Source organism: Falco punctatus (assembly GCF_963210335.1).
Source record: "Falco punctatus genome assembly, chromosome: 19".
Taxonomy (NCBI): Eukaryota; Metazoa; Chordata; class Aves; order Falconiformes; family Falconidae; genus Falco; species Falco punctatus.
The window spans coordinates 4,126,347-4,138,987 of NC_137599.1; the positions used below are offsets into that span (position 1 = coordinate 4,126,347).

A 12,641-nucleotide genomic window follows, 5' to 3' on the forward strand; every position below is an offset into this window, starting at 1 on the left:
GCTGAAGGGAGACTCTCCGAGACAGCTGGTGTTACCTGGGAGTCTTTTCTCCTCCAGAAGTGCTTTACCCTCAAAAAAAAAAAAAAAAAAAAAAAAAAAAAAAAAAAAAAAAAAATCACAAACCACGGTATTTTTCTTAACCCATTTTTAGCAGTTCAGCTGCTTGTTTGCTGGTGGCAAACACATTTACAGAAGAGCCCTTATACATGGAGAGTGTTCAATAAAATAAGTCCTCAGTGTACAAGGCCTGGGCATCGTGATTACAAGCCACGCTAGCCTCCCGAGGGGCAGGCAGGCTTGTGTCACTGGGATATCTGTGTTGCATTAACACGTGGTCTATTTGCCTAAATTGAAAATGAGGTGCCAGGGGAGAAATTAAGATGAAATAAAACTGCAGTTGTGTGCCACTTCACCCTCTGCTCTTTCCAGTTCATTTACGAGTGTGCAAAGAATGTGGATTACCAATAATAAGCAGGGCTTGTATTCTCATTTATATAAAATTATAAAGGTTGCCATCCTTTGAGCTCATGTTTAGCCAATGGTGTAGTTCACTCCCAGAAGCTTTTGTGGCAAAGAATCGAGCAGACGTCAAAAGTTCAGGAAGCCAGAAATCTGCTGGCATGTAATGAAAAGTACATTATTATTTTATTTAATCGGGATTGGCAGAGAGACTTGAGAACAATAGCAGGGGAGGAGTAGGCTCTGATGCCATTGTGCTCTCACATGAGCTGCCTCCTGTCTCAAGCCGATGCAGAAATCTCCCTCTATGCGGATCCAGTCTATCCCTCTCTCCTGAATTTAAGGTTTGTCGTGAAAGTCTCAGATCCTCAGGTCTAGCAAGGGGGTGTAGCAGAGCGCTGGGGTTTATTCTGAGAATAACGTGATCTCCTCCCGCTCTGCGATTTGAGGCAAGGAATGCCTCTCGAGCAAGCCTCAATTCAGTGAAATTGCATGGCTTTGTCTATTTAAACGGAGAAAATCCATTTGCCGCTGGTCCTGAACCTGAAAAGCAATGCACTCCAGTTCGGTAGGAGGGAGGGTCTTACTGGGATACAGCCTCACCAGCAAAATCTCAGGCACAGTTGCCCCAGCGTGCACAGAGTTTTCCCCTGCTATGACAATTTCTGCATCCTGATCGTCCCCCTTCTATTTACTTTGACGTGTCGGTGACGGGCTATCTCTGGAGCTTTTAAATGATGCCAGAGTGCAGCTTATTTAAGCTGATTTGAAGAGAATTGTAAGGTAATGGCATTGTATGCCAATTTGGCTCCTCCCGAGATGTGCAGTGATCGGGAGATAATCCATTACGGTAACCTCTTTGTGCTGGAGTGCTGAGATAGCTGCAGACTTTATAGAAAACCTGTTCTTTTAAGAGCTCGATTTGCACTCCCATTGAAATTTATTAGAGACTTCTTAGTGGTTTTCTTAGAAACAACACTAAAAACTTAAAATACTATTCTTTGTCACAAAGCTGAGGTGGGCGGCAGCTATTAATAAAACACAATACCAAGCTGCGGGAAGGCTTGAGGTAGCGAAGTACTGCTTCTAGTCTGCAGAAATATGGACAGCTTTATTTAAGTGCTGGTGATTTGTGTTCTTATTTGCTGGTCACTGGGCTTACTGCTGCAGCTCTTCTTATAGCTGAAGCCATAAACCAGCTGAATCATATTTCTTGGCTTTGCGGTCACTATCATCCTCCAGTTTGTAAATGCGTTGCTGCTTAGATAAACCCGCTCCTCAGAAAACACACTGCCTATGAAGAAAAAAACCCGCCTCCTAATTTTTAAATCCTATAGTAGTATGAAGTTGCGTGTTTGCTTTAATACAGGTTGGGGGTTCTGATCCTATTGGAGACGTTATAATCTTGCTGAGCACTGTGGAAAGACTAAAAAAGGCTGGTTTCGCATCAAGAAGATAGGTTCCCAGGGCTCCAGTGGGTTCCCAGGGCTCCTTTTCCTTAGTTGTTGGGGAGGAGCTCCCGGAGGATGATGGAGTGGCTCCGTTAAATTCCTGTTCAAATTTCTTAGCTGCCCCTTTTTCCCCCCCGAATACGGCAGTGCTGCGTGCCTCCTGCAGCTGGCCGTCCTCTGCGAACACCCGCACATATGGTGTGATCCTAAAAGTAATTTAGAGATTTTGGGAGGATTAGAATAATGAATGCTTGCCTCAGGATTAGGTGGAAATTTCTTTAGTGTAAGCCTAGTTTAGATATCGATTTAGTTCAGATAGGTTTCTGGGAAGGCTGAGACCTGGAGTATGCTGGAAAGCATTTCATTGCTTCAATACACTCCTTTTACTACTGTGAAATTGTACTTCAGGCTTTTAATTGCTTCACCCCAGTTAGGTTTTGGGGGAGGGGGGTAGGCGTAGCTGTAGTTAACTGCTTGTCTACTGCTATTTGCGTGGATAAATGAGTGGATTAAATTACGTACTCGAAACAGTGAGGTAGCAGTTAACTCTGACAGGATATTTCGAAAAGTTCTGGCTATTTTAAAAGTTCAGAGCTGATCAGCTGCCTGCGAGCATAGCCTTCTGTATCTATTCCTGTAGTGATGTGTTTTTACAGATGAGCTGTCTGGTCTTCTGTTGTCCCTCCTTCCCCTACCCCAAATTGCATTTATGCAAGATAACGCAGTCCAGCCAGGTTTCTTGGAACTTGGCTCTTTGCAAACGCAAGAAATCATTTCTGATGATAGATGCGTCATTTTAGACCAGTCAGATGCTGAGCGACGTTATGTTCTATGTTTTACATTCCCAAGGAGTTGGCATGGTGCGGTTGTGGAGCTTTTCTATCCTCTACTTCTTCCTTCTGGCCCCTGTGCATCAAAAAGAAACTCAACCTTGAGATCTCTTAGTCCTTTGTAAAGTCAGCTTTGTAAAATCAGACCAACTTCTCACTGATGTGGGGAGTATGAAATTCTCAGCAGTCTCAAAACCCCGGTGTTAGTGGTTTATCATTTTACAGGGTGCAGGTATCAGTGTAGCTAGGTGGGGTTGTGTTGCGTATTCTGGAGTTGGGCAGTGCATCGGATAGTTCATTTGCTTCGTCACTTCTGATTTGTAAGCGTTGAGTAGGAGCAGAGGCACGCAAAGGTCAGCATTTAAGGAAATGGGCATTTAAATTCTGTTTTCATTCAAGCTGTCTGTTGTAATGAAGGATTGCATTGTGGGCAGCTGCATCGCTATCAACTGACTTTGAGCCCGTTGTATTTCACGGGGAGATGTTTAAAGCCATGCCAGGGGGGTGGAGGTGGCGTTCTGAGTGCACCATTGCACCTTCCTCTTTAAAGTAAAAGGTCACAGTTCACTTCTGGTGTAAATAGCTGGGTCGTATTTTTTTCCAAATGGATGAGTGATCTAGAGACTTGGCATCAAACCCCAGTTAAATAGTTTTGTCAGCTGTTGGTGACTTCCTGGAGCATTTTAGATACGCTTTTTAAATCAGCATGAAAAAGCTGATAGCATTGCTTAGTCCATTTTTTTTTTTTTCCCCCCTCCCTCTTGGAAAAAAATTCAGTATTGACCGTTTAACATACACCACAAAACCCTTGAGCCCTTTACTTGTCCTGGTGAAAGTAGCTCTGTTCTTCCAGGTGGGATCATTGCTGTGTCTGTGCGTGTATGTGTATGTGCATCCCTCCCTTCTGCTCCAGAATTCCTAAGCTCGGTCCCGTAGCTTTGCTGGCTCAGTTCCTTCCCCGTAGAGTAGCTCACAGACACACCAAGAGCCTGTGTAGTAATGTTTGCTTTTTCTTTCTCCCCCCCCCCCCCCCCCCTTCCACTCTTGTTATATTTTTACTTTCTTTTTTTCTTTGTGATGTGACGTTTTCAGCTGATGTATTGAAAGCAAACCCTTCTAATTTTGGAGCCCAGATCACAAGAGTGAGTTTCTTTCTACTAGTGTCTATAGCTGTATTTTCTTTTGTGTGTCCTCCCTTCCGATTTGGTAACGCTCAACCACATTTAGTAAATACGATTAGGTAAGAGAATCCTCTGTCTTGTCAAATCTTCCCTTTTCACAAAGCAATGTTCTCTTTACATTGGGCCAACTTAATTCCTCTAATTTGAGCTTTGGGTTAGTTTTCAGATCCACTGCTTTGCTGTGTGTACCAGTCTGACTCTGCTCCATTAAAGAGGCAGAGTCAGCCAGCTAGAAGGTATATTTAGAATTCACCGATAATTTGTACGTCTTCTATGAGAATTTTTCTGAACTGATTGCTGCTTTGAGTACTGTTAGTCTTTCAGGCCCTTCATCAAATGCCTGAAAAACATTAAACTTTCAAAAGCTGGGTCCACGATGCTTTCTGGAAGTGGGCCTTTTGAAAGGGTTTCAAATTGTGCACCAAAAAAAGAAAAATTAAACCCTTGGGATGGTAGTGGTCTTTCTTTGCTGCTTTCTGTTACTTAAACTTGACAGCACACTAAAAAACATGCCTTGTGAATTTTCACATGTATTCAAAGGAAAAACGGCAGCCTCTTTTCCTAGCGCTTTGGGACAAGGACTTTCAAAAATTCTCCGACGTTTTGGATGTTTGATTTCTATTATTAGAATTTGGATATCTAGATTTCCTCAGCGATGTTACCATGTTTGAAATTCCTTGGGTTTGGGTTTACTTCCTCATATGATAAGAATTCGGGGGAACTTAGTGTTTCTGCCCTTTGAAGTATTCAGCCCCAAAAGACCCCGCTGCATTTTAGAGCATTTTGTTTCTTGAGAGACCGTCTCAGAACTACTGTCAGGAAAAGCGAGTAACTGTTTGTGGTGTATGTTGTATTATTTATTTGCTTACTGGAATCATTTGTGTGGGATTTTTGGCACCTTCTCCAATGTAATTTGTACATTGCTTTTGTAAGATAATACCTGGGTAACTCTCTTGCACCAGCTAATCCCTTTCTGTTCTTTGGCCCATGCTATTAAGACTTCTGTCATGCACTGTTTGTCAAGTACATTTGCACCCTGCAAGAGCAGCAAAATAAACAGTCTTCCCCCCCCACTTTCCTTCCAGAATTTGCTTGTTGCTTTGAAATCAGCTTTATTGTACATGCTAAAGAAAACCAGCAATGTTGATTGGAAATGCATATACACAGACTTGAAGTCATAGCCAAAAGTGATCAACAGTTGTCTTTTCGTTTAGCTACTGGGAGGATGGCAATGTGCTCCATTTGGTTTGTTGAGCTAAGATGCTGTTGCTCTATCCTAGCTCAAGAAACGTTACTGGGGAGGGGCTTTACAGCGTACTTTCCAGTGCTACAGCAGAGAGACTTTTTCAGACACTTAACCGCAAACCACTTTTATCTAATCCATTTTCCTGCTTTCTTTTGCCTCAGAGGTTGAAAGATCTCAAGCAAAGGGAATTTGCTCGCAATGTCTCTTCAAGATCACGTAAAGATGAAAGGAAGCAGGAGAAAGCCCTCCGACGTCTACATGAACTGGCAGAACAGAGGAGGCAGCCTGAATGGTGAGTACAGGGGATCCCCCAAGCACCGTTGGAGCGTGTGTGATGGAGCCCTGCGTGGGACTGCAGCCCTTTGCTGCACTGGCTTTCTTGCTCCTGTAATCTTGTGTTAAGTTTCAAGGGTTAAGTGCCGTGCTTAAGTTCGACCTCATGCTGTCGTTTTGGTAGGAGTGAATTCACTGAACCAGTGGTCCAGAGCATCCCCAAATTGCTTTATCCAGCAATGCATTTTCATTGGTTATCTAATATTAAAAATCCCAAGCCGCTGTATAATGCTGTTTTAATGCTTCTTTCTGGATGCAAGAGCACTTGAAATGTGTGAAAGACTGGTTTAGATGAGGCATGAAGCTGCAGAGGTATGCAGATGGCAGTCAGCTGTTTCCTCTATTTTAACTTGTCCATACAGTGCTCCTGGAAGTGGACCCATGTTCAGAACCACCACTGTGGCTGTGGATGAGGAAGGCGGAGACGATGACGATTCTGCAGCCAACAGCAGCTCTTTCATCCAGACGACTTCTGGCCAAGCTACAGAGATGACAATGGACAGAGGTTTCCTAAACACTGGACAAGTCGGTGGCGCTGTTATGCCAAGCCAAATGCCCGTCCAGACAGCGCAAGCGATCGGCTTCGGCATTAAGAACACTTTGGGAACTCCGCTGCAGAAGATAGGAGTGTCGTTTTCATTTGCTAAGAAGACTCCGGTAAAGCTGGAGACCATAGCTTCTGTTTTCAAGGACCACGTGGAAGAATCAAGCTCTGCAGATGGAGCAAAAGCTGATGAGAGAGGGTCCTCGGATGCGGGGAGCCTGCAGAAGTCTGGCGAGGGCGAAAGCACAAATAATTCGGATGGCAAGACAGAGGAGGATGACCAACATGACAAAGACAGCGGGTCTCTAGCCACTACATTATCTAAACTAAAAAAGATGAGGCGAGAAGATGGACCAATGGCAGCTGAACCAGAATACTACCACTATATTCCCCCAGCCCACTGTAAAGTAAAGCCTAATTTTCAATTCCTGCTTTTCATGAAGTCTACGGAACAAATGGAAGCTGAAAACGTGAACAAAAAAAACACGCATGAAGTTAAAAAGGGTAGTTCTCCAAAACCCAAACCCAGCAAGCACACAGAGAAGGCTGCTGAGAGCACGGGGCAGCAGAAGGAGCAGAGTACTACTGAAACTGCAGCTCAGCAGGGCAAAACAGAGCTAAAAGAAGTCCTAGAAAATGCAAGTGTGCAGGAGAGCACGCATCTTACAGAGAGCAACGTCCCTGAGCCAGACACTACTAAAGAAGTTGCTCAGCCTGTCTCAGGCTGTAAAGATGCCTCTGAAGGACCAAAGCATCCGACAGGACCTTTTTTCCCTGTTCTGAGTAAAGATGAGAGCACAACTCTCCAGTGGCCTTCAGAGCTTCTCATATTTACCAAAGCAGAACCGTCTGTTTCATACAGTTGTAACCCCCTGTATTTTGATTTCAAGCTCTCTCGCAACAAAGATGGTAAAGGTAAAGGGGCAGAGAAATCGAAGGATACAGGGAGTCTTTGTAAAGAAAACAGTCAGAGCACAGAATCCGGTGAGATAAGCAAACCCAAGGAGGCAGAAAGTATAGGTAACAGTTCTGCTCTAAAAATGGAAAACAAATCTCTGTCCACCTGTGGCTCCCAGAACAAGCAAGAGTGCGGTTTGGCAAGCGCTAGTAAGGGGGAGGGAGAGGACAGTAGTAAAAGCATAATTGGTAAGAATAAGTCTGGAAGATCCCACAAACACAAAAAGAAAAAGAAGCACAAAAAGTCCAGCAAACACAAACGCAAACACAAGGAGGAAGCCGATGAGAAGGGCCGGAAAACTGACCTGGGGGAAGAGAAACCCAAGAAACGGAAAAGACGCAGGCACAGAAAAGGCAAATCATCTCTTTCTGCTGAGTCGGAACGGGTGCTAAAAACTGAGCTGTCTGAAGACTGTAGCCATTTCCAGAAGAAAAAGCGGTGCTCTCAGGAGTCCCAGAGGAAGTCTCTGTCTGCTGAAGAGGGAAGCAGTGGTAAGAAAGAGGATGGTGGTAACTCCTGCCAAGAGCATGGCAGCAAAAAACACAAGACTGACCTGCAGCAGTTATCTGCTTCGAGGAGACGGTGTTTGGCTCCTTCCCTGGGCAGGGCCGGCCGCAGGAGCCGGCAGAGCAGCGGGGACTACGACAGCGACGAGGGCTCCCACGGGAAGCACTGCCAGCAGAAATCCCCGTCGCAGTACAGCGATGACTATGACTCCGGCAGCGAGCACTCCAGGAGCCGCTCCAGGTCGGGGCGGAGGCACTCCTCTCACAGGTCGTATTCGAGCAGCTCTGACGCTTCCACGGACCACAGCCGGTACAGCCGTCGGAGAAGTTACTCGGATGATAGCTACAGCGATTACAGTGACCAGTCGAGGTGCCATTCCAAGCGGTCCCAGGACTCTGAGGATGACTCTGACTACAACAGCTCAAATCACAGATCGAAGCGGCGCAAGTATTCTTCTTCTGAAGATGACTACAGCTCGAGTAGGAGCAGGTCAAGGAGTCGAAGCAGGAGCCGAACCCACCCTCGAGGCAGGTCAAGAACAAGGAGCCGGGGCAGAACACGCAGCAGCAGCTGCAGCCGCAGTCGAAGCAAAAGGAGAAGCCGAAGCGTGACAGGTCGCAGCTGGAAACGGAGCCGCAGCTATAGCAGGGATCGCAGCCGCAGCACGAGGAGCCACTCGCAGAGGTCTCTCTCAAGAAAGGGCTCACGAGGCCACGAGAGCCCCGAAGAGAGGAGGTCTGGGAGAAGAGACTTCATCAGGTCCAAAATCTATCGCTCACAATCTCCTCACTATTTCCGGACAGGCCGAAGCGAAGGATCGTTGCTGAAGAAAGAAGATGGCAAAGGAGAGGACCTGAAAGGATCTGGCTCGCTCTCCCAAAACAGCAGCGGCTCTGGCACGGGGAGGGCCTCGGAAGGTGACTGTAGTCCGGAAGAGAGAAACTCTGTCACTGCAAAACTACTCCTGGAAAAGATTCAATCCAGGAAGGTTGAGAAGAAGCCCTGCGTTGCTGATGAGATGCTGTCGGGGGCAAACAAGGTGGGCATAAAGCTCAAAGATCCTCCCCAGGGCTACTTTGGCCCGAAACTTCCTCCTTCCTTGGGCAACAAACCGGTTCTCCCCTTAATTGGGAAACTGCCAACGATTCGAAAACCGAACACCAAAAGATATGAAGAGTCTGGCTTGGAGAGGGGTGAGGAGCAAGAGCTGTCGGATTCTGAGGATGCTTCCCAAGGCATGGAGGAAGCTCAGCTGGGCAACCAGTCTCTCCTGGAAGAAGTGGTGATGGTGATTCAGGATAAACCTTTGGATGAGCAGAAACGCGAGGAACCTGCCGTGGAAATGCCGTCCATGCCTCTCGAAGCACCGACACTCCCCGAGTGCTTTGGCTCTGGAGATCTGGTCATGTCGCACAACTTCCTCTCGGATCCAAGTGATGGCGATGGGCTAGAACGTATGGAAGGGGGCAACCAGCCGGTCCCAGTGGAAACCAGTATGATGCCCTTAGTTCCAGATGTCGAGCACTTTTCTGGCTATGTGCCTCAGAGCGGGGAGCCCAGCATCGAAGGGGATCGGGAAGGAGGAGAAGATTCCTCTCTAGCACCGCTCGAGAGCCAGCCCATCACTTTTACACCCGAAGAAATGGAGAAGTACAGTAAGCTGCAGCAAGCTGCGCAGCAGCACATTCAGCAGCAGCTTCTGGCAAAGCAGGTCAAGGCCTTTCCTGCCTCGGCAGCCCTGGCGCCGGCAGCGCCTGCCCTGCAGCCCATCCACATTCAGCAGCCAGCAGCGGCATCCGCAACCTCCATCACCACTGTGCAGCACGCCATCCTGCAGCACCACGCAGCCGCCGCCGCTGCCGCCATCGGGATTCACCCTCACCCCCATCCCCAGCCTCTCGCTCAGGTTCATCATATCCCCCAGCCCCACCTGACACCCATTTCTTTATCCCATTTGACCCACTCAATTATTCCAGGGCACCCTGCCACGTTTCTAGCCAGCCACCCCATCCACATCATTCCAGCATCAGCTATCCATCCGGGCCCCTTTACTTTTCATCCAGTTCCTCATGCTCTTTACCCAACCCTTCTCGCCCCGAGACCTGCTGCTGCTGCGGCTGCTACGGCGTTACATCTTCACCCTTTGCTGCACCCCATTTTCTCAGGACAGGACTTGCAGCATCCACCCAGTCACGGCACATGAAGGACAAAATGAAGTAACCTTGGAGGAAGGAGAATTTTTTGCGTTTTGGGAAGGGGCTTGAAGTTGATCCAGTTGGCAGGTGAGAATTTCCTTTCACTTCTTTAGCAGCCAAAGAAGGCAAAGGCTCGAGGGCTGGGTAGCAGCAGGCGACAGGTCGGTTTGTACGCGTTGTGTATATCTGCTACCAGGGACTCTCGCGTCCCCGACACCTCCGTGCACGCCGCCACGCTCTAGCCTAGAAGAATCATTTCACGTGTAGACCAGCAAGATACTCGGCGAGGCTTTTTTCCCTGGATTCTTACACTTGGTCATCTTCCTTCTGCCGCCTTGTAGATGATAAATGAGATTTCGTACAGACTCATAGGGCTCTCAAATTTTTTTTTTAATCAGGTCATCTAATCAAAATAGCATGATTGAATCCAGCTTGTAATCAGCGATAAAACATTCAGTAACTGACAGCTGTGGGTCCTGGCGAGGAGACCGGTGGAGGGCAGCGCCGCTCTTGCTTTGGCTGGGCCGGTACCAGTTGTCAGGCGTTACAGGAGGTTTCTTGGCTGCATCCTTTTGGGGGGGGGGGGGGGGGGGGCGATCCCTCGGTGTGAGCAGCAAAGGTGGAAGTAAGATCTTATTTTAAAGCTGAAGAGAGGAGCTGCACGTGCGCCTGGAGCTCTGACCCTTCTCCATCCTGCATTAGCATTCTCCTGCGCGAGGGCTGCACCTTGACGCCTTCTGGATATCCTGGACTTGGAGAGAGGTTCTCGCTTTGGGGGTTGGTGATTTCAATCTGGGCTTTGACCACTCTTCTCCGGAGAGGAGCAGGGGGAAAAACAATAAATGTCATTCTGACTTCCATCTTTTGTGGTGTTGGGAAAGAGACACTTGGATGAGAGAGAGAAGAAAAATCCCTTTAGGAATTGAAGCAATACAGAGGACTGGGGAGAGTGGCCGGGGTATGTAAGGCGTGTTCTTTCCTCTGTAATACTGATGGTTTCTTTATTAATTTATAGGAATTTTTTTTTTTATGTAAAGAATTGCACTGAACTCTGTAAACAAAGATGCTGCTTTTTGTAGCTCATATAAAAAGGTTACATTTGTAGTATACCGCAATAATATTTTTTACAGCCAGTTCTTTTAGTGGTACTTGTTCTGGTGGCTTTTGTGTAAATATGTTTGCTGTAGGTGAAATAAGACACTTGTAAAGGTTCAACTTTATAGTTTCAGCTAGATGCAAAATGACTAAGCATGTATATTTTATCAAGCTCATGTATTTTTGAAGTTTTTATGTACTATAAAATGTAAAAAAAAAAAATAATCTTCATTTAGCATTTTGCAGAAGAAAAAAAAAGCGAGACTTGGACTAGGTGAGGTGCGTGGACGACACTGGTGACTCTAACAGCTAATGAATGGCATTGGGAGGCGGTGGCTGTGGCTTGGAGGGAAGCAGCTACTGGAGGCACTCAGGAGTGTCAGGAGTTTGGGTGGTCTCCCAGAATCTAAAATACCCCCTCCCCGCCTTGTTTTTTCCTCCCCCCACCCCCCACCCCAGGGTGATTTGGAGGTGCCAGCTTGGCTGTGCGGTTCAGTACAGCCTTCTGGTGAAGGAAGAGCCTTTTACCCGTAACAATTTGTCACTTCATGTGCAGGCAGAGGTGGTTTAGGACTGATCTGTTGAGGCTGTGCCTGCCCGTGATGTTCCGTAAGGGATTTCTCCGTTGGTTCTGACACTGCAGCTAACACTAAGCGTGGGAGGCTTCTCCATCCGCAGGCTCTTCCCGTCGTACCAGGATGAGTTGCCACTGTCCCTGCTGACCCGGGTATTTCGGGGTTCAAGGTCCTTCTCGTGTTAGAGCCGTTCAGGGGCACCTTGGGGGGCTTTGTAGGGCCTGATTTCAGAGCAGGCAGCGAGGGGGGATGCGGAGCACGTGCCGGCTGCGTGGCATCCCCCTCCCCATCCTCCCCTGAAGCGCAGCACCGAGACCCGGGCAGAGGTTCGAAGGATCGAAAACTCTTGAGCTTCGTCACTCTTTAAGGTTGGACTGAAACACAACGGTAAAAAAAAAAAAAAAAAAAGGGACTCAATTTCTCTGTAAATAATTAACAGAATACAGTATTAATGTCTCAATGCTGAGCTTCATTAGCTTCTAGATTCAATACGCGTGTTCTGGCACCCTTCACGCTGCAGTCAGGGGTTTTTTTTTTTTTGACTTCCAGAATAGTGCTAAAAATAATTAACCTATCATTACTTAACAGGCATAAACAGACTGTATTTAACTTTGTCACATAAGATATATATATATATAAATATATATATATGCTGTAAAATGAGGGGAGAAAAACCTTTCTAATAAACCAATGATTTGTGGAAAAAAAAATGTATGGTTGCGTGAGATGACTTGGAGCTGCTGCATCTGATCATGATGTCGCCCTGGGCTTTTTCTTAAAATAACAGTATTAGATGCTTGGTTCATTGAGTAAAACTACTTTTAATTTGAATACTTTGCTTGAAAGATGCTGAGCTAGATACAGAGAGAATGTACTCCCCATTTTTTGTTCTGTGTTTGGTGTTTTTTTTTTTTTTTGGTTGGGTTTTTTTTGTTGTTGTTGTTTTTTTTTAAAGGACATTATTTTGGATAGGAGCCCTTGGGTGTCCCCGCAGCATTGGTCCTGCTGGGAGGTAGCACCAGCACCACGCTCATTTCTGAAGCCATTTGGCCAAGCAGCTTCTGGCTTGCCATGGAGGTGGCCCGCTAGCCCCCCTCCAGCCCCCTCTCCACCTTTTGCCAGCCTGGAGGAATGTTGGGGGGGGCGAGGGCTTGGGGTGAGGAGCGCCGGCCTCTCTAACTGTGAAGGTCCTGATTTGGTTAAAGGCAAAAAATCCGAAGCCCTGAATGTTGCCAGGGTTGGGGGTGCAGGATGGGACCTGCCTCTG

General features: G+C 47.0%; 1 protein-coding gene across 9 annotated transcripts in view; it reads left to right on the forward strand.

The window, feature by feature from the left end:
- Positions 1-12,084, forward strand: part of GPATCH8 (G-patch domain containing 8) — a 58,735-nt gene extending 46,651 nt beyond the window's left edge. For 8 of the 9 annotated variants that reach the window (XM_080369369.1, XM_080369370.1, XM_080369376.1 and 5 more), the window contains 3 exons: positions 3,833-3,882; positions 5,329-5,459; positions 5,863-12,084. In XM_080369369.1, the coding sequence (XP_080225495.1) occupies positions 3,833-3,882; positions 5,329-5,459; positions 5,863-9,712 (4,031 nt within the window). In that variant the 3' untranslated portion in view covers positions 9,713-12,084. The remainder of the gene's footprint in view (positions 1-3,832; positions 3,883-5,328; positions 5,460-5,862) is intronic. The other variant, XM_080369373.1, reaches the window with a different exon arrangement.
- Positions 12,085-12,641: the final 557 nt, after the last annotated feature.